This window comes from Psammomys obesus, unplaced genomic scaffold, assembly GCF_907164565.1.
Source record: "Psammomys obesus unplaced genomic scaffold, mPsaObe1.curated_primary_1811, whole genome shotgun sequence".
NCBI classification, from domain to species: domain Eukaryota; kingdom Metazoa; phylum Chordata; class Mammalia; order Rodentia; family Muridae; genus Psammomys; species Psammomys obesus.
The window spans coordinates 1,996,596-2,018,770 of record NW_026596069.1 but is presented as its reverse complement, the minus strand read 5'-3'; the positions used below and the strand labels follow the sequence as shown (position 1 = coordinate 2,018,770).

General features: G+C 42.7%; 2 protein-coding genes and 1 long non-coding RNA gene across 3 annotated transcripts in view; 1 reads left to right on the top strand and 2 right to left on the bottom strand.

Moving 5' to 3' along the window:
* LOC129689984 (uncharacterized) overlaps window positions 1–1,128 on the bottom strand; it is a 7,177-nt gene extending 6,049 nt beyond the window's left edge. The window contains exon 1 of the long non-coding RNA XR_008722215.1: window positions 1,048–1,128. This is a non-coding gene — a long non-coding RNA (uncharacterized LOC129689984). The remainder of the gene's footprint in view (window positions 1–1,047) is intronic.
* Kif20a (kinesin family member 20A) overlaps window positions 1–1,332 on the top strand; it is a 9,082-nt gene extending 7,750 nt beyond the window's left edge. The window contains exons 17-19 of the mRNA XM_055625461.1: window positions 97–188; window positions 415–552; window positions 830–1,332. Coding sequence (XP_055481436.1) covers window positions 97–188; window positions 415–552; window positions 830–1,141 — 542 coding nt within the window. The 3' untranslated portion in view covers window positions 1,142–1,332. The remainder of the gene's footprint in view (window positions 1–96; window positions 189–414; window positions 553–829) is intronic.
* Cdc23 (cell division cycle 23) lies at window positions 1,315–22,175 on the bottom strand. The gene is given in 18 exon segments (XM_055625462.1): window positions 1,315–2,677; window positions 2,679–2,732; window positions 2,975–2,995; window positions 2,997–3,095; window positions 3,169–3,247; window positions 4,317–4,378; window positions 4,881–4,956; window positions 5,231–5,350; window positions 5,481–5,634; window positions 10,502–10,583; window positions 10,709–10,806; window positions 10,893–11,070; window positions 13,050–13,182; window positions 13,270–13,375; window positions 13,845–13,887; window positions 16,424–16,561; window positions 21,852–21,924; window positions 22,008–22,175. Coding segments are annotated over 18 exon segments (1,794 nt in total). The 5' UTR covers window positions 22,169–22,175; the 3' UTR covers window positions 1,315–2,560.

The following is a 22,175-nucleotide window of genomic DNA, read 5'->3' as shown; positions in this document are numbered from 1 at the left end:
CATGGCCTCACTTTGTCTACTTGCTAGTGTTAAAAGCCCACAGCTGAAAAGCCCATGTATTAAATGTTCTGTATATTCCGTGTTTTCCTCCCTCAGAGCTGCAGAAGTATCAGCAAATGTTAGAACCACCACCCACAGCCAAGCCCTTCACCATTGATGTGGATAAGAAATTAGAAGAGGGCCAGAAGGTATTTAACTTTTCTGTTTTCAAAGCCTTTCATCAACGGTTTTTGTGAGAGTAAGGTGGGCTTTGTTTTTTGTACAAGAGTCCTGAGGAATGGCTATTTGTTTTTGCTTCATCTTTACTTATTTGTACGTGGTAATGTGGGATTGAACTCAGATGTTGGGCTTGGGGGTGCCCTCACCAGCCCCCAGCCTCCTAAGTCTGTCTTCAACTGATTCCTATTCTTTCAGAATATAAGGCTGCTACGGACAGAACTTCAGAAACTAGGGCAATCTCTCCAGTCAGCAGAAAGGGCCTGTTGCCACAGCACGGGGGCAGGAAAACTTCGTCAAGCTTTGACCAACTGTGATGACATCTTAATCAAACAGGTGAGGGCAACCTAGCTACCCTGCCCCTTCTCCCTGCTCTCCTTTCCAGCCCACACCAGTGTGTATGTGACAAGGGAACCGAGAGCCCAGGGTTCTCTGGATGTTAAGCAGGCACTCTACCACTACACTATGACATTCTTCATCAATAAGTCATCTTAAAATGCTAAATAAAAATGTACACTTTAGACTAAACATGGCACTTGTTACCTAGGTAGAGTCTAGAAATTATGGTATTTGTTTTTTTCTATAATGCTTACTCTAACTTTAATGTTCTTAGAACCAGACCCTGGCTGAGCTACAAAATAACATGATGCTAGTGAAACTGGACCTTCAGAAAAAGGCAGCCTGCATTGCTGAGCAGTATCACACTGTACAGAAGCTTCAAAGCCAGGCTTCTGTCAAAAAGCGGCTGGGAGCAAACCAGGAAAACCAGCAACCAAATCAACCCCCAGGAAAGAAACCATTCCTTCGAAACTTACTCCCCCGAACACCCACCTGCCAAAGGTCAACAGACAGCAGCCCTTATGCACGGATCTTGCGTTCACGGCACTCTCCTTTACTCAAATCTCCTTTTGGCAAAAAATATTAAAGTTGTGGGGATGAAGATAAGATGCACGGTTGTTGCCCTGAGGCTGGTCAGCTGCTCAGCTTATGAGGCTCTTTTAAGCGGCAGCATATACCCAGAACTTTACGCAGAATCACTGTATTATAATCACCTATATAATCTTGTTTTTCTTGCACAAATATTATATGGAATAAAGATACTGTTTATGCTTTTTATTTGGATTCCAAACTTAGAAAAATATAAAAAGGGGCACAGAAAAGTGATATAAATACCATCTAATCCACTGGACCCTTAGACAGTAACAGCAATGGAAACCAGCCTAATATACACTACAGATGAATACAATGGCAAGGGGTATTCTTGTTTTGGGTTGTTTTAAAGTTTGTAGGTTTTAGGTCTGGCCTGGACCTTGCTGTATATAGGCTAGCCTCAAAATATCTGTCCGCCACCTCTGTCTCCAAAATATTAGGATTAAAGATGTGTGCCACCACACTTAGCTAATGTTTCATACATTTAAAAGGGGAATAAAAATGTTCTACATACAAGAGGAAGGCTAGATCCTAAACAGAATGATCTATAGCATCTTCTGCAAACTCATCACAGCATCAAAGGGTACTCAAAACTCAACAAGAACACAGGATTCCCTCAACCTTGTAGGTAAGGTTGGAAACCAAGTATTCTTTTAGAGATTAAAAACAAAATAAATGATTACATCAAGCATTTACTAAAAGATACCAGCATAAAAACTTAATATCTGAAGTAAAAAAAAATTACTTTTAAATGTCCACGAAGTTATCTGTGATCTTGTCTCCTTGTGTTTCCATCATGGAACAGTTTATGAGCCACAGTTCATGCTCATTCAGATCCCCACTTGAAAGGTTTTAGGAGACTCCCTTTGAAAACTCCCAAAGGTCATATGGATAGCTCCACTCTTATTAAAACCTAATCTCTGATATGAGAATAGAGGACACTCAGCAAAATAAAAGTTATTCTAGCCAGGCCTCATGGCATGCCTGTAGTCCTATCATTAGAGAGGCAGAGGCAGGGAGACACCAGCCTAGGCTACACAGAGAAACCCTGTCTTAAAAGAGCCATTATTGTTCAAAGCTGACCTCCCTACTACCGGAACAGAAGCATGGTAATTTTTACTCCCTTCCCTTTCTTAGTATAGTGCTGTAAAGTCAAGTGGGGGTCAAGGTGTGGAGACACTATGGGAAGGCCAAGACCTGCCATTCTGAATAGAAAGGAGACTTGCTGGCTGGCAGAAGACATTATCTGTCCCTTGCCATATTTCTGTCTGCCTCTCAAGGTGGTTCCATAGGCTATCTCCCAGGCTGTTTCTGTCTAAAAATGAGAAGAACTCAGGTCCTTGGAGAACAGATGTGGCTGTTCTTTACTGGAGGTAAAGTTTAATACTGGTCTAGCAATGTGCTGACGAGCCAACTACGGTGTGATTGAAGACAGGTTGAGTGGAGAAACTCTGCGTGTAGGAGTGTTGTTTGCAGACAGTGAGGCAGGGAGGAAAAAGGTACCCGGCGTGTCAGTGGTGGGCGTCTCCCCCCTGGTTCCGAAGCTGTAGGATCTGGCGGAGCAAGGCCTTACCTTCTTCCCGGGTCTGAAACAAAGTCACAGCTGTTTCAAAAATGTGTTCAATGCTATTCTCAAAATCTGGTTATTAAAATACTATTTAGATCATTCCTTACAAATAAAAGGAATGCTCTTTTTAAAAAAGGTACTATTCAATGGATAACTTCCACAGGTCCAAGTAAGTTTCCCTACACTACATTGTAAAGACTGTACATTTTGGCCTAAATCTGAAACCCTTTAAAATCACATCACTGAAACCCTAATACTCACATCATTGAATGCACAACATTTTTTGGGCACAAGTTGAAGCTTCATCCCACAGCTTGCACTTAAAATAGTACTGGGCCAGATAGCGGAAGGCTGTGCTCTCCTCTAAGTGCTCCACTGTTTCCTAGATAAGGAAAGCAGACATGACTGAAGTGACAAGAACCCGTCAGTGACAGCTCTCATGCTCTGACACATACCCCACAGGAATAGATATCTTGGATGTATTTGATGTAACACTGGGCAGCCTGCTCTGACTCAGTCAACTGTTCATGAAGCCTACAAAAGAAATAAAAGATCACAAAACAAGTCAGAGATTAAAAAGTAAAGATGTAATTAAAACCAGAAATGAAGTAAACAAGTAAATTTTAAGATAAATTACATATTGAGACCCGGAAGACTGTCAGTGCCCACTAGACAGTTACTGGAAGAAGGTTTAGGGGCTGAGTGCAGTAGCACACATCTGTAATCCCAGCACTTCAATCCCAGGCAGAGGTCAGCCTGGTCTACAGAGTGAATTCCAGGACAGCCACCCAGAGAAACTCCATCTTGAAGGGCTCAGTTTCCTTTTGGGGGCTGGCCACTGGAGTTAGCCCACGCTGCAGTGAGGATATAGACAACACAAAGTGGACTTGAAGAGTTTTGTGGCTGTTTTTCCCCTCTTTGGAGGGGAACAGGAGGGGAGGGTAGACATGGGATAACTGAGAGGTGAGCATGATTGGCGATGCATGATGTGAGATTCTCAAATGTTAAAAACAAAACAAAACTGCGACAGGTGTTTAGCTAGGGCTACAGAGTAAGACTTGAAGCCAAACCTGTTAACTGAGTTCTGTTCTCGAGACTTACATAGCAGCAGGAATGAACTGACTTCCACACGCATATGCCCAACACATACACAAAATTTTAAAAAATGTTTTTTAAAAGATTAGTTAACTTAAACTGGACAGTGGATAATATACCCTTGCAAATACTGGTGAAAATGTGTACTATACCAAACAACTGACTAGTACTGAGCAAACATAGACTTGCTGCATGCTAGGCAAGTCCCCAACCACTTAACTACACTCATAGTCTAGTCATGGTTTTTCAATTCACTTTGCAACTCTTGCCTGATAGGAAACCTATTTCCAACTCAAAATGAAGTGGCACTCTCTGGAGTCAAGAGACTCAGGTTAGAATGTAACTCTGTGCCCAGTGTGTATAAGATCCTGGGTTCATTCATAACACGGAGAGGAAGGGAAGGTGCTCAACTGACAAATCAGCATTTTCACACCCTTCTCCATGCACATATCTATGTATGATCAACAACTCAGGAAAGCCAATATAGGTGTCAGAAATATTCACTCACTTTGCCAGCTTCACGAGAGCCATTTTCTCCACATCTCCCACTGCGTATGCCCTCCAATAACACTGTCAAAGAAAGAGAGGTCACTTCTGACTACTGCACATGAGCAACAATTTGCACCTTCCAGAAACTCATGCTTTCAGAATACAGAGCATTTTTCCTAACGGTGATAGATCCAAGCTACATATAGACATCCACACTGATAACCTCAGCCTACATTTCTTTTTCCTTTTTTTAAAAAATTTTATAATTTATTTAATTTTATGTACATTAGTGTGAAGGTGCCAGATCCCTTGGAATTCAGGGTACAGACAGTTGTAAGCTGCCATGTGGGTGCTGGGAATTGAACCTGGGTCCTTTGGAAGAGCAGACAGTGCTCTTAACCACTGAGCCATCTCTCCATCCCTACATTTCTTTTTATACTGTATACCCACAAAATATTTAGATTTTGCTATACATGTAGAACAGAATACAGAAAAGAAAAAAAAAAATCACAGCATATACAGCCCAAACAGCTTCTAAACAGCAGATTTCTGCTCAAATTCTCCAGGCTGCAATTAGAAATACCTTTTTGGCTTCCACTAGTTGATTGAGTTTCTCATAACATTCTCCTAAGGCAACCAGCATACGAGAATCATTGGGACTATGAAAAAGAGTAACATCGTCAAGGCAAAGGCTTTACCAGAACCTCAAGTCTTCAACTGAAAGATTACTCTCTATTCCCATGCTCTTCCAAATCTATGAAAGGACCGTTCTCCAATCAGATGTCTTGTTTAACTACACTACACTGTGTTTACAGTTACCCTATAAACTCACTAGTAGAAGACACTAAGAGAAAGTGACCAACCTACGCCCTTTAGATCTCATCGAGATGGCATCCTGTCAACCCTTCCCACACTGTCAAGTAGCCAACTTACCGAAGCTGGTGGGCTCGTCTATAATAATAAAGGCAATAAAATGGCATCTTCAAGATTTCATAGGTCTGCCCAAGGCCGTACCAAGCTCTGTAGTCTCTCTTGTTGACCTCAATGGCATGTCTGCGAAACAGACAAAATACACCAGTAACACGGCAGAAGAATCAAGGTTAGCAACAAACAGGTGCGCCAGAGCCACCCGACAGCACAGGAAAACGTTCTTCCACCCCTCCCCACGCTACTGGATGCTCACCGGTAAGCTTGAATAGCAGCAGATGTGTTTTTCATTTCCATGTACTCATGCCCCATTAGTGTCCAAGCCCCAAGATAGCGAGGGTTCAATTTTAGAGCTCTCTGAAAATATAAGGCTGCTTTCTCATGCTGGGAGCGCAAACTGTAATAATTGCCTGATTAAAAAACAAAACAAAACATAGTAAAACAATACATACAAACAAAACTAAAGGGGCTAGAGAGATGTTTCAGCAGTTTAAGAACACTAGGTGCTCTTCCAAAGGACCCAGGTTCAGTTCCCAGCGCCTACATGGCAGCCCACAACCACCTGTAACTACAGTGCTAGGAGATCTGACACCCTCTTCTATTCTAGCCTCCTCTTGTACCAGACACATACACACATACATACATATACACATACATACATATACATACACATACAGGCAAATACTTGTAAACATTAAAATAATCTTTAAAAGTTAAACAAAAAAATTAAAACTGTTCTCATTTCTTTATTTCATGTAGATATAGCATGTGTGTGTGTGTGTGTGTGTGTGTGTGTGTGTGTGTGTGTGTATTTTAAGACAGGGTTTCATTGTGCAGCCTTGGCTGTGTCCTGCTGGCCTTGAACTTACAAAGACCCACCTGCCTCTGTCTCTGAGTGCTGGGAATAAAGGCATGCACCACCACCACCTGGCTATATACAGCAATTATATACACTCTTGAAATATAAGAATTTTCTATAGCATGTTTAAATTTGTAAATTTTGTTTATTTCATTTTATTTTTGGGTTTTTCAAGACAGTGTTTCTGTGTAGCCCTGGCTGTCATTGAACTCACTTTATAGAGTGGGCTAGCCTCAAACTCACAGAGATCTGTCTGCCTCTGCCTCTCAAGAGCTGGGATTAAAGGTGTGTTCTACCATACCTGGGCTTGATTTTTGTTTAGATTAGTGGTTCTAAACTATATTATTTTAAACCTAGACTTCAAAGCAATTTCCCAAAAGGATTAAAAAGGCAGAGCTCTGAGCTTCTTCCCTGTGAATAACAGCAGTTCTATTACTGTTTGTGAAAAGAGAAAAGAACAGTTTAGGATACTATAAAAGATATTAAGAGTCTAAAAGCTACCTGTCTTACCATGAGTTATGAATAGATAAGTAAAATATGGTAGATCCAAACAATGGGACACAATCCAGAAAGAAATAAATACTTTAGATGTTACAAATATTTTTAAGTCTCAAAAGCATGCTGCCTGAGTGGGTGGAGAATGCTTTGAATCCCAGCAGTTTGGAGGAAAAGGTAGGCAGAGCTCTGCGAGTTTGAGGCCACTCTGGTCTGCAGAGCAAGCTCTAGGCAGCCAGAAGAAGAAAGGAAGGAAGGAAGAAAAGAAAAAGGAGGAAAGTCAGACAATAATATTTTATTAATACTAAATAATATTATTCATTTTTATATTTTATGTAATTACTGAGAGAGGAAAAATTATAAGCCTGAAAGCTAATCAGTGGACTGGAACCAGGGCAAGGAACTGACTACAAAGAGACAAAGAAAAATTCTTGTGCTGATAGACTCAGACTGTAATGTTGCTAACAAAACTGTAAATCTACAAAAATCCCTTAAGCCATGAATCTAAAACAGGTAAATACTGTGGTTTGCTAACTGTTCCAATAAAGCTTTTCTTAGCCAGGCAGTGGTGGTGGTGGCTCACCTTTAATCCCAGCACTCCAGAGGCAGAGACAGAGGCAGATGGAGCTCTGAGTTCAAGGCCAGCCTGTTCTACAGAGTGAGTTTCAGGACAGCCAAGGCTACACAGTGAAACTCAAAAAAACAAAACAAAACAAAACAAAAAAAAAAAAAAAAAACCAAGCAAAAATAAAGCTTTTCTTCTTTTAAGGAACCAACTAGAGCTAACATGAAACATGAAGGGGTTTCTTTTCTTTTTAAACAAAAACTGTATTATTTTTTTCATTTGTCATTGCTAAAGAATGAACCTGAAGCCAGGTGAGGTGGCACATGCCTGTAATCCCAGCTCTTGGAAGGCAGAGGCAGGCAGATCTCTATGAGTTCAAGGCCAGCCTGGTCTACAAAGCAAGTGCAGGACAGCCAAGACAGCCAAGGCTACACAGAGAAACCCTGTCTCAAAAAACAAACAAACAGAATGAATCCAGTGCCTAGGCAAGTACTTTACCATTGACCCAAACTCCCAGTCCAAACCAGAAAGGATTCTCATACAGTTAAATAAGAAAAATAATTGCACAAGTAAGAATCTAACTTGGACTACTTTTTCACAAAGCACATAACCATTACATATGACGTGTGTTAATTACTCTATGGGTCTCAACCTCTTTGGAGGTCAAACGACCCTTTTATAGGGTCACCTAAGACCATTGAAAAACACAGATATTTACATTATGGTTCATAACAGTAGCAAAATCACAGTTTGGAAGTAACAACAAAAAAGTTTATGGTTGGGGGTCACCACAACATGAAGAATTGTATTAAAGCGTTGCAGCATTAGGAAGTTTGTGGACCACTGTTTTATATGGACCAAGAACACATTCAAACAAGTATCTTAAGAAAGAAAAAGTACAACAAGCAGAACAAATGAAATTGCACAAGCCCACTCTTTAGTTGGATGCAGTGGACCCTTAGGAGGATGAAGCACGTCTGCCTAAAGGAGCAGGCCATCTTGGGCTACAGAGTGAGTTCCAGTACAATCTAGGCTATAGCCTTACCTCAAAAACAATATACAGCCTGGCATGTGGCCTACAGCTGTAATCCCAGCACTCAAGAAGCAGAGGTAAGCATATCGCTCTGATTTTGAGGACAGCCTGGTCTACAAAGAGAGTCCAGGACAGCCAAGGCTACACAGAGAAACCCTGTCTCCAAAAACCAAAACCAAATAAATAAATCAAATTTCCCTTGTATAAATTATATGTGCACAAATAAGCCAACCAAAACATAGTCTGCACAGTAAATATTATACTAACTTGCAGAGAACATGAGATACATAAAATATGAAAATTTGAAGTAATTACATAAAGAACTCCATGCTGGTAAGTCACCAACAAAAACTTTCTTTATGTTTTTAAAATAGCTTTAGTTTGTTTATTAAAAAAAAATCAATTACATTCACTGTTTGTACTCTACGCCTGATTACTTAAGTTCAAACTAGTTGTGAACTTAAGTTCACAATAGGGTTTTATGTCCTCTATAGCCAGGGATGGTGGCACGTCTTTAATCTCAGTACTCAGGAGGTAGAAGCAGGAGGGTAGCTATGAATTCTAGGCAGCCTGGCCTATACAGTCAGTTCCAGGACAGCCAGGGCTCTGTAGATAAATTCTGTCTTAAAAAAAAAAAAAAAAAAAAAAAGGAATACCTGTAATCTCACTACTCGAGAGGTGGTCAGGAGGCTAAAAAGTTCAAGGTCATCCTCACCTACAGTTACAGAGTGAAGTGTATGTGTGTGTGCATATACATTTATATATACACACATACATATACATATATGTAAATGTATATATATATGTATGTACAGTGGGGTAGCACATGACTGTAATCTTGGCATTTGGGAGGTGATAGGAGAATCAGTATTCTCAGTCAACTCCACTGATTACATTGCAAGCTGAAGCTAGGTGAAGCTGAGGGAACTGTCTCAAAACAATAAAAAATTTAAAAATTACAAAAAATAAAAATAAAAAATAAAAGCAAGCCAGGTGGTGGTGGTGCATGCCTTTGGTCCCAGCACTCAGCAGGCAGAGGCAGGTGAACTCTATGAGTTCAAGGCCTGCCTGGTCTACAAAATGAGTTCAGGACAGCCAAGGCTTCACAGAGAAACCCTGTCTAGGAAATCCAAACAAAACCAAAAGCAAGTCAGACAGAGCTGAAGAGGTGCCTCAGCATCTAGGGCGGTGTATGATTTTACAAGGCCTGAGTTTGATTCTTAGTGCCCATGACATTCATGAGGTCACAAGCACATGTGACTCCAGCTCCAGAGGGATCTGATACCTCTGGCCTCTGTGGGTACCAGTATGCACGGGTGGACATGAACACAAAATTTTTTTAATTAAAAATTTCAAAAGCAAGCCACATATGGAAGCTCATGATCCTAACCCTAGCAAATCTAAGACAGAAGACCCACCAGAGGTTAGACGCCTGCGTGGGCTAGAGTTCCATGTCATTCTGGGATAGGGTTGGGACACTCAAACAACCTCTAAGATGGGTCTAGAGTGATGGCTCATCAGTTCAGAGCAGAAGCTACTGTGCCAAAGGACCTGGGTTCAAGGACCAGCACCCAGATGGTTGCTCACAACCACCTGTAACTCCAGTTCTAGGGTACCAAGCCCTCTCTTGCCTCCATGGACACCAGGCATACCATTCAAGCAAAAATATCTTTACACATAAAATAACATTTTAAATTAAAAAAAGAGAGAGGAAAAACAAAACAAAACAAAACAAAACCTCCAAGATGGCTCAGAGGCTAAAGGCACTAGCTTTGATCACTGGGACCCACATGGTAAAAAGAGAATCTCTTCAAGTTGTCCTCAGACTTCCACAGTGCACCTGGAACACATATCTTGGTACATACACGCACACATACACACAAATAGATATAATAAAAGTAATCATAAAAACAGGGCTAGCACAGAGGCTGGTGGATCTCTGTGAGTTTGATAGCCTGGTCTATAAATTGAGTTCAGAGCAGCCAAGGCTACACAGAGAAACCCTCTCTGGAAAAAAACAAAACAAAACAACAACAAAAAGAGGGCTAGCAAGATGGGTTTTAAGCCAGCCAGTCTATACAAAAGGTTGGGCTTAGGGTCAGTAACAGGTCCTGTCTCAAAGAAATCAAGGTGAAGCCAAGTGTGGTGACTCTGTCTTGCCTTTAATCCCAACATCTAGAAGCAAAAGCAGGCTATCTCTGTGAGTTCAAGGCCAGCCTGGTCTACAAAGCAAGTTCTCAAGTTATAAACAGTGAGATCCTGTCTCCAAAAAATACAAAAAGAGATAAAGAGAGATCTTAAGGGAAATAAAAGTAGTTAACTCACCAATCACACAACACGTTTCCACTCGGTATTTATCAATCTCACAAAGGTTATGCGCCAGATAACTCAACTCGGACTTCATGCTCTGAAAGAAAAAAGGAAGACCACATGAGCCCAAAAAAGCACCCTGTGGTTGTTTTCTTCAGCTAGTGAAAACATGATAATCTAATAGAGGAGCTTCATCAAGCTCAATCAAGAGAAACAAATTACCCTGACATAAAGAAGATTGGAGAATGTGTCCATATTTTCAATCCTGTAAGGATCTTGTTTCCTCAGCTCATTAAAAATAGAAAGGGCTTTGTCGATATCTGCAGAAAGAGGGCAGAGTTCAAAACCCAACTAACTGCACCTCCACTCTGTTGGCTCTGGCAGCACCCCATCTGCAGTCACTCACCTCTGATATTGTGATAGGCAACTGCGATTTGGGAAACAATGTAAGAGCTCTTGGAAAAGCCCACATCAATGAGGTGCTGATACTTCTGCAGGGCCTCCTCTATCAGCTGCAGTTCTGTGTATATATGAGCCAAGAAGAACTCCTTCATCCACGTGTCGGGCAAAGACAGGAACTTTAGCTGGTACCAGAAGAGAGGGACACACTTAATATAATCTGGCCGTTCTCCCAAAAGAACCAAAGAAAGGTCATTACTCTCTAAACGGAGTCATCCCTAAAATGTTATTAGAACACCTACAAATAAATATAGGATAATCCCACTAAGTTTGACTTACATACATAATTAACCTAGTAGGATAGACTTCAAAAAAACAAGACACAAAACAAACAAAAATTCACAAAATTTGAGAATAAGTAGAATCTAAATAGGAACAGAGAGAAGAGGGAAAAAAAAAAAGCGTTCCAGTCAAAGGTAACACGATTATGGTGATTAATACAAAGAAACTAGCTTGGTTTGAGGAAGCTATATGCAAAAAAGTTGATCACATCACACAGTAGAGAACAAGACACAGTAAGAACCCATTCAAATTCCTGCCCAAAGTGTTTTACGTGGTTTCTTATAATCCTAGCACTCAGGAGGCTGAGACAGGAGGACTGCCATTAATTTAATGCCAATCTGGTCTACATATCGAAGCCATCTTATAAAAAAATAAAAAGGGGCTGCGCATGGTGGTATACACCTTTAATCCCAGCGCTTGGGAGGTAGAGGCAAGAGGATCTCTGTGAAATCCTGATCTACAGCCTGGTCTATACAGAGTTCCAGGACAGCTGGGCTCCAGAGAGACCTGTCTCAGGTGAGGGAAAAGTGCTCTTGAGCAGACCTGGGCTCAATCCACAGCACTGACATGATGGCTCACAGCTGCCTGTTAACTCCAGGGATTCCGATGCCTTCTTCTTACCTCCCTGGGTACCAGATACACATATGGTGCGCATTCATTCATTCATTCATTCATTCATTTATTCAGGCAAACACCCAAACACATAAAATAAAACCAAGTAAGTCTTTTTAAAAATATTTTATTAAAGTAATTTTGGAAATGGTATGCAGGATGAGTTGGGAAATTCAGGAAAAGTGTAAACCAGAAGTTATTTACGTAATACCGATCTGAGATGCTAACAGGTAACAGGCAACCAAGACAAAGATTCCTATAGAAAAGCAGCCATGGCACTGCTTCATCACTGGACAGGAAAAAGGAAGCAACAGACTCTGAGGTGGAGAGACTGGCTGTCTTGAATGCACATCAGTGGGAGAGGGCTTTCTCAGCTCAGGGAAGGATTTAAACCCTACGATGACCAACACCAACTGTACCCACCCCCACTGGAAAGCCAGATATCTTGAGTAGTGATAATAATGATGGAGGTGGAAAGAAGAAAAAATATAGGCAAGAGAGATTTTGATATGTAAGATAAAATACTTGTTTTTGCATATTTTGAGTTCAAGGAACTAACAGGTGAATACAAATAAAGATACATTTCAGACACTGACTTAGCAGCACAAACCATTGTTGGGGGAAGGAGAAAAAAATAAAGATGTATATCTTTAGTTTTTGTGGTTTTTAAAACAAGGTTTCACAATGTAACCCTGGCTGGCCTGGAATATACAGCTCACAATAGCCTTGAACTCAGAGATCTGCCTCTCAGGTGCTGGGATTTAAAGCATTCACCACCATGTTTAGCCCAGCTTTCACTCTTTAGGAGCAACAAAAGGAAGTGTGTAGTTGCTTTTATCAACTACTATATGAATACTAGAAACGAAGTTCACAGATAAAAACTAATACAAAACCTTTGGGACAGGGTATAGTGAAACACACCTTTAATCTCAGCACTTGGGATACAGCCTGGTCTACACAGAGTTTCAGGATAGCCAGGACTCCATAGAGCTAGGCATGACACCTACACTTCCAGGGAGGTATGTATGTGAAGGCAGAACAACCAGGTTAAATAACCCCTAGGCTACCTAGGAAGTGCCAGATCAGCCTTTACAGGTAAAACACTGTACCAAAACAAACAAACAACAGTGAAAGGGGCTGGGGACACAGCAAAGAGCTAGCTATGAACAAAGGTTATCACAGATTACAAAGGGTTTCCCATGAAACTTACCATCTCTTTGTCTGTGATCAGGTTACAAAGCTCCAACCAGGCTCCCCAGTGCAAAGGCAAAACATGAGCAGCCTCCACAAACACGTCAATGGCCTCCTTCACCAAGTCCAGCTTCCGAAGCACCACCCCGTACCTGGGAAAGAGGGAGGTTAGGCCTGAGATTAACCTATACTCAGGAGGCAAAGTAGTGCTGACAGCTCCAGACCCCTGTAACACTCACAGGTAAAGGCCAAATCCATCGAGTCCCCGCGCTTGGTGCTTCCTGCTGAGCTCAACTCTCAGTTCTCTGAGAGCCTCATTTTTCACCTGTCCTTTTTCTAGGGGTCCTAGGAGAGAAACAGTCCCTCATCTGAAGAAAGGAGGTTCGTTTTCATCCCTAGGCACACACACAGATTTCTGTTACTATCAACCAAAATTCTACCTGCAACCTCCAGTAACTGCAGGTGGCCCTCCCTCACACAGCCCATTTACTCTAGACGATGGCTGCTGTGCAGTCCTCGCCTATCAACGTTTACTAGACAGAAGCTTCAACTGAAGCTGACTTTTCCACCTTAGCTTGCAGAAAGGAAGCAGGGCTTGGGTCAAGGGAAGCAAACAAGCCACCAGGCTGATTCCCACAAGCAGCCCTCAGGTGGATCTGAGAGACAAAAGTAGCTCAGTCATGAGTTCTCCAGTATGCTTGGGCCACGCAGTCTATTTATTACGTTACCTGGATGGTCTGTATGGCCTCTAAGCATGCAGCCCTGCTTTTCTGTCTAAAAGGTTAGACAGGAAAAAATAAAGTAAAAATCATACCTAGGCTATCAACTGTCTCATCATCCTTCTTTTTCTCTCCAGACTGTAAGAGAGGGGAAAAAAGAAAAAGAAAGAAATCAACAAATAGTTTTTCCCCAGGTTATTCTAAAATTAGCAGCATGATTTTATCTACAGGGTTAACTAATGTCTAAGCAAAATAACATCCACCATATAAACAACTGTTCATTCAGGTGTTCCCACTGGCTAAATATGGAATAAACTGAACACCAAACACTTAAATATAGTAATGAATTACAGAATGGTTAAAAATATGAGAATCCATGAGTTCATGATGACACTAAAGAAAAAAAAAACGTGGAAGGAGATAGCGGCTCTAATTGGAAACAGAATGCCTCATGTTGATTAAGTGTGGAGAGAACGCTAGAGTGGAGAAAAACCAATCATTTTGCAGTATCAGGTAAAAGTGCTTTGGGGAGAAAAAAGTCCGTCTCAGGCAAAACCCAGCAATGGATACTGTAGCTGAAGATGTAGTGCAGTTGTTAAGAGTGCCTGCCTACCATGAATGTACCCGCTTACTATGCTTGCCAGCTTACGGATACCAGAACAAAAAATGGGTAAGAATCATCAGATAGCCCAAATGAAGAAATGCTCTATTTTTTATAAGAGAATCAAACTGGGCATGGCCTGGTGGCGCACACCTTCAATCCAAGCACTTGGGAGGCAGAGGCAGGCAGATTTCTGTGAGTTCTAGGCTAGGCCAGCCTATTCTACACAGAGAAACCTTGTCCTGAAAAAACCAAATGTAATAATAAGTACATGAATAAAAATTTAAAAGGAGCCAGTAATATGGTCGGCACGTAAAGGAGCTTGCTGCCTAACTGACGACTAGAGTTCTACTCTCAGGGATGCACACGATAGAAAGAGAGCCCGGCTCTCCCAAGCTGTCCTCCACATGCTGCCCAATCTCTCACAAAAAAAGAGAAACAAATAAGGAAATGTAAAGCCTTAACATAAAAGCAAAAAAGGGGTTGAGGTGTAGCTCAACTGGCAGCGGGCCTGCTTAGCATATAGGAAGCTTCGGGTTTGATTCCCAGCACTGCTGGGACTGAACACGGGAGCACACACCTACAACCCCAGCACTTGGGAGGTGGAAAGAAGAGAATCAGAGGAGTTTGAGATAATTTTAGGCTAAATACCAAGTTGAGGATCAGCCTGGGCTACACGTGACTCTGTCTCGAGAAAAGGAATTATTTGGACTTGTATACTTAAATTGTATACATTCACCTTAAGGAAAAATTTCTCCAAAACTTCAGCAAAAGCTGTTTCTTTTTCTACCCTAACTCACCCAAACTAGTTCTGCTAGATGCATGGATCACACACTGAAAAGGCAAGAAAAGCTACATGCGGTAGTGCACGGCTGTAAACCCGGCACTCGGAAAAGCTATCGGCAGGAGAACTGTCCCAGGGCGGCCTGGGCTGCGTTACATAGTGAGAAAGGATCCAAAACAAGCAAAGGGACAATTATAAATACAACATTAGTTTTATTTACATTGTCATTTATTTATTTAGGCTTTTCTGAGGCAGGCACTCACTACTGTAGCCATAAGTGGCCTAGAACTTTCAATGCACACCAGACAGGCTTCAACCTTAACAGAAATCCTCCTGCCTCTGCCTTTTGGGTGCTAGGATTACAGGTGTGTGCTGCTACACAAGGCTGCACTGTTCTTTGTATTAAAAAAATTTAGCTGGCTGGTGGTGGTGGTGCCTCTAATCCCAGCACTAGGAGGCAGAGGCAGGCGAATCTTTAAGTTTGAGGCTAGCCTGGTCTACAGAGTGAGTCCAGGACAGCCAAAGCTACACAGAGAAACCCTGTCCTAAAAAAAAAAGAAAAAGAAAAAAAAAATGGTGCATCCTGGTCCCCCCCCCCCCCTTTTTTTTGGAGACAGGGTCTCTCTGTGTATAGTGCTGGCTGTCCTGGACTCACTTTGTAGGCTGGCCCTGAACTCACAGAGATCTGCCTGCCTCTGCCTCCCAAGTGCTTGGATTGAAGGTGTGCTGGAATTATAGGCGTGTGCCATCTAGTCTAGCTATATCTACATTTTTTTATGTTACTATTTCTTTAAACTTTGTTCCTCTCTTTTCTTTTCTTTTTTCTTTTTGGTGGGAGGTGGTTTGAGACAGGGTTTCTCTGCATAGCCCTGGTTGTCCTGGAACTTGCCCTGTCTGTAGACCAGGGTGACCCTGAGCTCAGAGATTCAAGGCCTGTCTCTGCCTCCCAAGTGCTAGAATTAAAGAAGTGTACTACTAGGCCTGGCATCATTTTTTTTTTTTTAGTACTACAATATAATTATTAAGTACATTTACTTGGTGACTTGCTGCCTAGCTATTTAAAAATTAAACTTTTTCAAGGCTAGAGAAATGGCTCGGTGGTCTGAACTCCTGTTCAGGGGATCCCACGCCCCCTCAGGCCCTGCTGGTACCAGGCCTCCCATGGGGCACATACATACATGCAGGTAAAACATCCTTATACATAATTTCTTTTTAATTAAAAATTTCCTCTTGGTTCTAAATATAGGTGCTTCACCAAAGGCAGAGGAACATCCCAAAGCGGAGCTCACCAGGTATCTGGAGTACATGTACAGGAAATAGGCTTTCTTGCTATTGCAGCCCTGCAGGAAATGCGCTGCCCGGTCATACTCTTTAACATCAAAGTAGGCCTTTGCCAGGGTGTAAGCGTCCACGTCCTGTGCATCTTCCTACAAGAAACGGGTTATGTGAGTGATTAGGACTAAGACAGCCCAAGCTCACCTAGGAAAGAACAATTATTTCTCCTCGCCAAACTGTCGTAACACAGTACACAGTAACATTATGCCAACAAGGACATGCATTTATACAGTATTTTTAATAAACATTATCACCTGTAAAGCCAAAGAACTTGCTTTTCCAAAGTTGTTCCCCCCCCCCCAAAAAAAAATAAAAGTGGAGCCTGGCATGGTGGTACACACACCTCTGATCCCAGCAGCTGGGAGGCAGATCTCTGTGAATTCAAACCAAGCCTGTCTATAGAGTGAGACTCAGGTCAGCCAGAGCTATAGAGTAAGACTTTGTCTCAAAAAAAAAAAAAAAAGAAAGGTAGGGTAAGAGTGGCTGAGTGAGTCCAGTGTGTGCCACATACATGACGAACTGACTTAGCCTCTGCAGCACCCACACAAACACCGACACAGCACTTTCACTGTGACCCCAGTGTATGCCCACAACTCCAGCACTTGGAAGGCAGAAGCAGGAGGAACTCAAGGCCACTCTCAGCTTTACAGCAAGTCTGAGACCAGCCTATGAAACAAGAGGCCGTGTCAAAAGAGAGGGAAAAGGCAAGGAAAGGCAAAAGAAGGACAGAAGAGGAGGGTAGGGAAAGGCAACAATGCTATCTTGAGGGGAAAAAAGGTCATCCTCATACTATAATGGTAAGTATCCCTGCCTATCACACACAGCAAAGGTGGCTCAGAGGATAAGAGCACTTGCCACCAAGCCTGAAAACCTGAGTCAATCCCAGGGCCCACCTATAAGGGGAGAATCAACTGCAGGCTCAGCTCTGACCTCAACATATGTGCCATGGCATGCACAAACACACATACATGTACAATAAGTAGATAAATAAAATTTTACATGAATTATGATGAAATTCATCCAGGTCAGGTATGGTGCCTATAATCTCAGCACTTCGTAGGCAGAGGAAGGATGATCACTGAAAGTGCAAGGCCAATCTGTTCTATGTATTAAGTTTGAAACCAGCAAACACTACCAAAAAAAATATGAAAACTGTACATATACACACAGAAGAATATTCCTAACTCCTTATGCACCTTCATAACTCAGAAAGTTTTACAACTTGGACTGTATGGCTTTTGAGTTTTTATTTTGGAGCCAGCAAGATGGCTCAGTGGGTAAAGCAGCCTGTCACCAAGCCTGATGAGCTGAATTTGACCCCCAGGATCCACATGGTAGAAGGAGAGAACCAACTTCCAAAAGCTGTCTTCAGCTCACTACACAGCATGGTGGTGCACACCTGTAATCCCACCACTCAAAAGGCAGGGGCAGGCAGATCTCTGTGAGTTCAAGGCCACTCTGGTCTACACAGCAAGTTCAGTCCAGCCATGGTGTCTTAGGGTTACTATTGCTGCAATGAGACACCATGACCAAAGCAACTTGGAGAGGAAAGGGTTTATTTCACTCACAGTTCCATGTTATCATCAAAAGCAGGGCAGGAACTGGAGGCAGGAGATGATGCAAAGGCCATGGAGGGATGCTGCTTACTGGCTTGCTCCTCCTGGTGTGCTTTCTTACAGAACCCAGGACCATACCGTTACTCTGGGGGGAGGGGAATGACTCACAATGGCCTGGGCCTTCCCCATCAATCCCTAATTTAAAAAAATGCCTTACAGTCCGATCTTATGGAGGCATTTTCTCAGTTGAGGTTCTCTCCTTTTAGGTAACTCTAGCTTGTGTCAAGCTGACATAAACTACCCAGCACACATACATAATGAAACCCTATCTTAAAAAAAAAAAAAAAAAAAAAGAAAGTAGAGCCAGTCAAGGTGGGACATGCCTGTGATCCCAGTGCTCTGGGAGGCAGAGGCAGGTGGATCTCTGTGACTTCAAGGCCAGCCTGGTTTAGAGTCCAGGCCAGCCAAGCCAAGACAACACAGAGAAACCCTTTCTTGAAAAAACAAAACAAATTTTACTTCATTTTTGCTTATAGGACACACCCAGAATGTTCTGTTCAAAGTTAGAGATAATGTGATTCAGAAGTAACTGGTTTTAAAATGAAAGTTTCACCCAGGCCTAGTGACACAGGCCTTTAATTAGAGCTACTCAGAAAGCTGAAGCAGGAAGATGGCAAATTTAAGCCCTGCTTGGGACCAGTGAGATCCTGTCTCAAAACAAAGAGTGGTGCTGGAGAAACAGTTTAACATTAAGAAGAGGCTTGGACCCAGCACTCAGGAGGCAGAGGCAAGCGAATCTCTGAGTTCGAGACCAGCCTGGTCTACAAAAATAGTCCACAACAGCCAAGGCTACACAGAGAAACCCTGTCTGGAAAAAACAAAACAAGAAAGAAGATGATGGCTGCTCTTGCAGAGGACCTGTGCCTGGTTCCCAGCACTGAGAGGTGGCCCACAGGGACTCTCATACCATCTGCTGGCTTCTATAAGCACCAGAAACACATGTGCTGCACATACACACACACAGGCAAACACTCATACACATAAAATGAAAATAAATAAATCTTTTTGACGAAGAAAACAGAGAGCTGACAATGTAACTCGGTGTTAACAGTGCTTGCTTAGCAGTTCCTAACAGAAAAACAAAACAAAACAAAACAAAAAACACCTGAAGTTTTAATGTTTACTCTACTGATCAAGGCTAACTTAGTTTTGAAGGTTTCTTCCATGACAGTCCTTAGAGATAAAAATAAAAACAAGTACTCAAATCAGCAAAGAGGCTGCTAGGTCAATACACCTCACAGCAATCACATCTCATAGCTATTAACCTCACCAAGGCCTAACGCTTTGTAATAATTCAATAATGGCCAGGTTTCTACAATGTCCATAAAACCCAATTATTTACATGAGTTCTTAAAAATCACTTAAATATTTTACATTGTGTGTGTCCACATGCACATACATGCCACATCATGGCTGTAGAGGTCAGATAACAACTTTCCACAGTCAGTTCTCGCCCTCCACCTTCTGTGGTCCAGGAGACCAACTGTCAGCCTCTCTGCTGGACCTATGTGACATGATTCTTGAGAGGGGGATATTTTCTGATGCTCTTCTCTCACTTGATAGTGTTCACTGCCTCCTCGTTCAACAAAGCTTTATCCCAAGAACGTCAATGCGCCTAAGCACTGTGACAGTCAGTGCAGAGAAGTACAAGCTAATAAGACAGATGCAAATCACAACGATTAAATAAGTCATATAAAAATAATATATGCATGGCTTGGTATGGTGGTCAGCCCACCTGCCCTCCCTCCTTCCCTTCCATTGTTTTTTGAGACAGCATTTCTCTGTGTTATAGCACTGGCTCTTCTGGACTCTATCTGTAGACCAGGCTGGCCTCGAACTCACAGCAATCCACCTGCTGGGATAACAGGCATGCACCACTGTGCCTGGCTGCAGGTGCACAGCTTTACTCTCAGTGCTTGGGAGGCAGAGGCAGGTGGATTTCTGAGTTTGAGGGCAGCCTGGTCTAAAGAGTGAGTTCCAAGCCAGCAGCAGCAGGCTTGCCACTTAAAATTCACCTGCCAACACTAATATTACTAAAGAACATGCCTGAAACACAGATAAAAATCTACTTGCAAGCCACATGCACTCCATCTCCCGCTGTTAGTGAGAATGGTTCATTTTACTGAATCTATGTGCCTGGTACATTTTTAGCTTTTATTTGTATTTGCTTTTTAGGTACTGAAGGTTGAACTTGGAGCCTTATACATGCTATACAAGAACTGCTTCAATTTAGTTTGTATTCTAAGCAGGCCATGACTTGGCATTCTCTGTCCTCAGTCTCCTGAGCAGCTCCTGTGTCACTAAGCCCAGGTATATTTCTAGGCAGTTTAAACCTTTAATCCCATTTAATTCTTTCAGCAACACAACATAGATACTATTATTATCCCCATTTGACAGATAAGGAAACTGTGGACCTCCACAGTGACTTAAGAGTTTAGTCACTCTATGTCAGTAATTTGAGCTTCAAAACCTGAACCCATACTTTTTTCCCCCCAAGAGTTTTTCTGAATAGCTTTGTAGACCAGGCTAGCCTTGAACTCACAGAAATCTACCTGCTTTTGCTTCCCCAAGTGCTGGAATTACAGATGTGGGCCACCATATCCTGCCTTTTCTTCTTTCTTTCTTTCTTTAATTTTTGAGACAGGGTTTCTCTGACCCTGGCTGTCCTGGAACTCACTCTGTAGACCATAGTGCTGGGATAAACGGCATCTGACACAGCTCAGCCCAAACACCCTACTCTTAATCATTTTGCAATGAAGAGCAATGGTAAATAAGAATGATTTCACTCTTCTGCAAAAGCTTCATTTCAAATGTTTCTTATTAGCATTATCCAGGTTGTCTACAAAACCTAAAATGTTTGAAGTGTTTATTGGTTGTGTTTTGTTGTTGTTGTTTTAATTTCTGTGCATGAGTGGTTTGCTTACGTATGTCTGTACTCTACACCCATATCCAGTACCCTCGGAGGCCAGAAGAAGGCATCGGATCCTCCTCGAACTTTGTTCCAGGCAACTGTTAACTGGCCCCATGGATGCTAGGAATCAAATCCAGATCACCTAGAAGAGCAATAAATATTGCTAATTGCTGAGCCATGTCTCCGGCCCCTCTCTTTTTAAGATTGTTTTTAATTATGTATGTATGTGTGCATAGTATGTATTTATGCATGTGTCTTCATGTGGATTCGTGCGAAGGTTTCAGAAGCCAGAAAAAGGTGTCAGAAGAGAGTGTTGGATCCCCTCTCCCAAGAGCTGGAGTTACAGGAGGATTATAAACAACCCCTACTTGCCCCTGCCCTGGGTACCAGGAATTGAGCTATAGTCTTCTGCAAGAGCGGCACACACGCTAGCCACTGAACCATCTCCCTAGCACAAGGACGAAGACGAACTTTTTAAGCTTTATTACCATATGGGTATATGTATATGTATATGGGTACCCGTAAGAACAGAAAGGTACTGGATCTCCTACAGCTGGAGTTTTAAATGGTTTTGAAACGCCTCCTGAAGGTTCTTCAGGAGGGGTCTTCAGCTCCAACAAGGCTGAAATCTTAAGCAATAATTATTTACCAGTTCTCTCCAGCTTAACATCTTCCAAGGCACAAACATCTTCCGACCCCCACACACGATTCGCTTTTAAGGACCCGTTCAAATGCTCGCGTTTCAACTACATCGTTCCCACCGAGCAGCTCGCTCCCCTCCAGTGACAGGGCGCCGAGGACGTCCTGGGCCACCTCCCTCCGTTAGCGGGAAGCCGGCTGTCACGACGCCCTTACCTCTGTGAGGGGCGGCGGCGGCTGCAGCTCGGACAGCGGCAAGGCGGGCAGGGAGAAGGCCAACTCCGCGGACCTGGAACACCACACACACGGCATGAGCCACGCGAGCCCCCGGGCCGAGATCCAGCGCCGCCCCGTCCGACCCCGACCGCTCACCATTTGCTGCTGTGGAGAAGGCCCCGCTCCCGAGTGAGGCCCGCGATGAGCAGCAGCTGCTTTTTTATTTCCCGCAAGTCGGAGAAATCCGCGCCGGCGGACGCGCCCGGAGGTGCCGCGGCGGCGGCTGCCACCGAGACTACCGAAGAACTCGCAGCCATTTTCCTG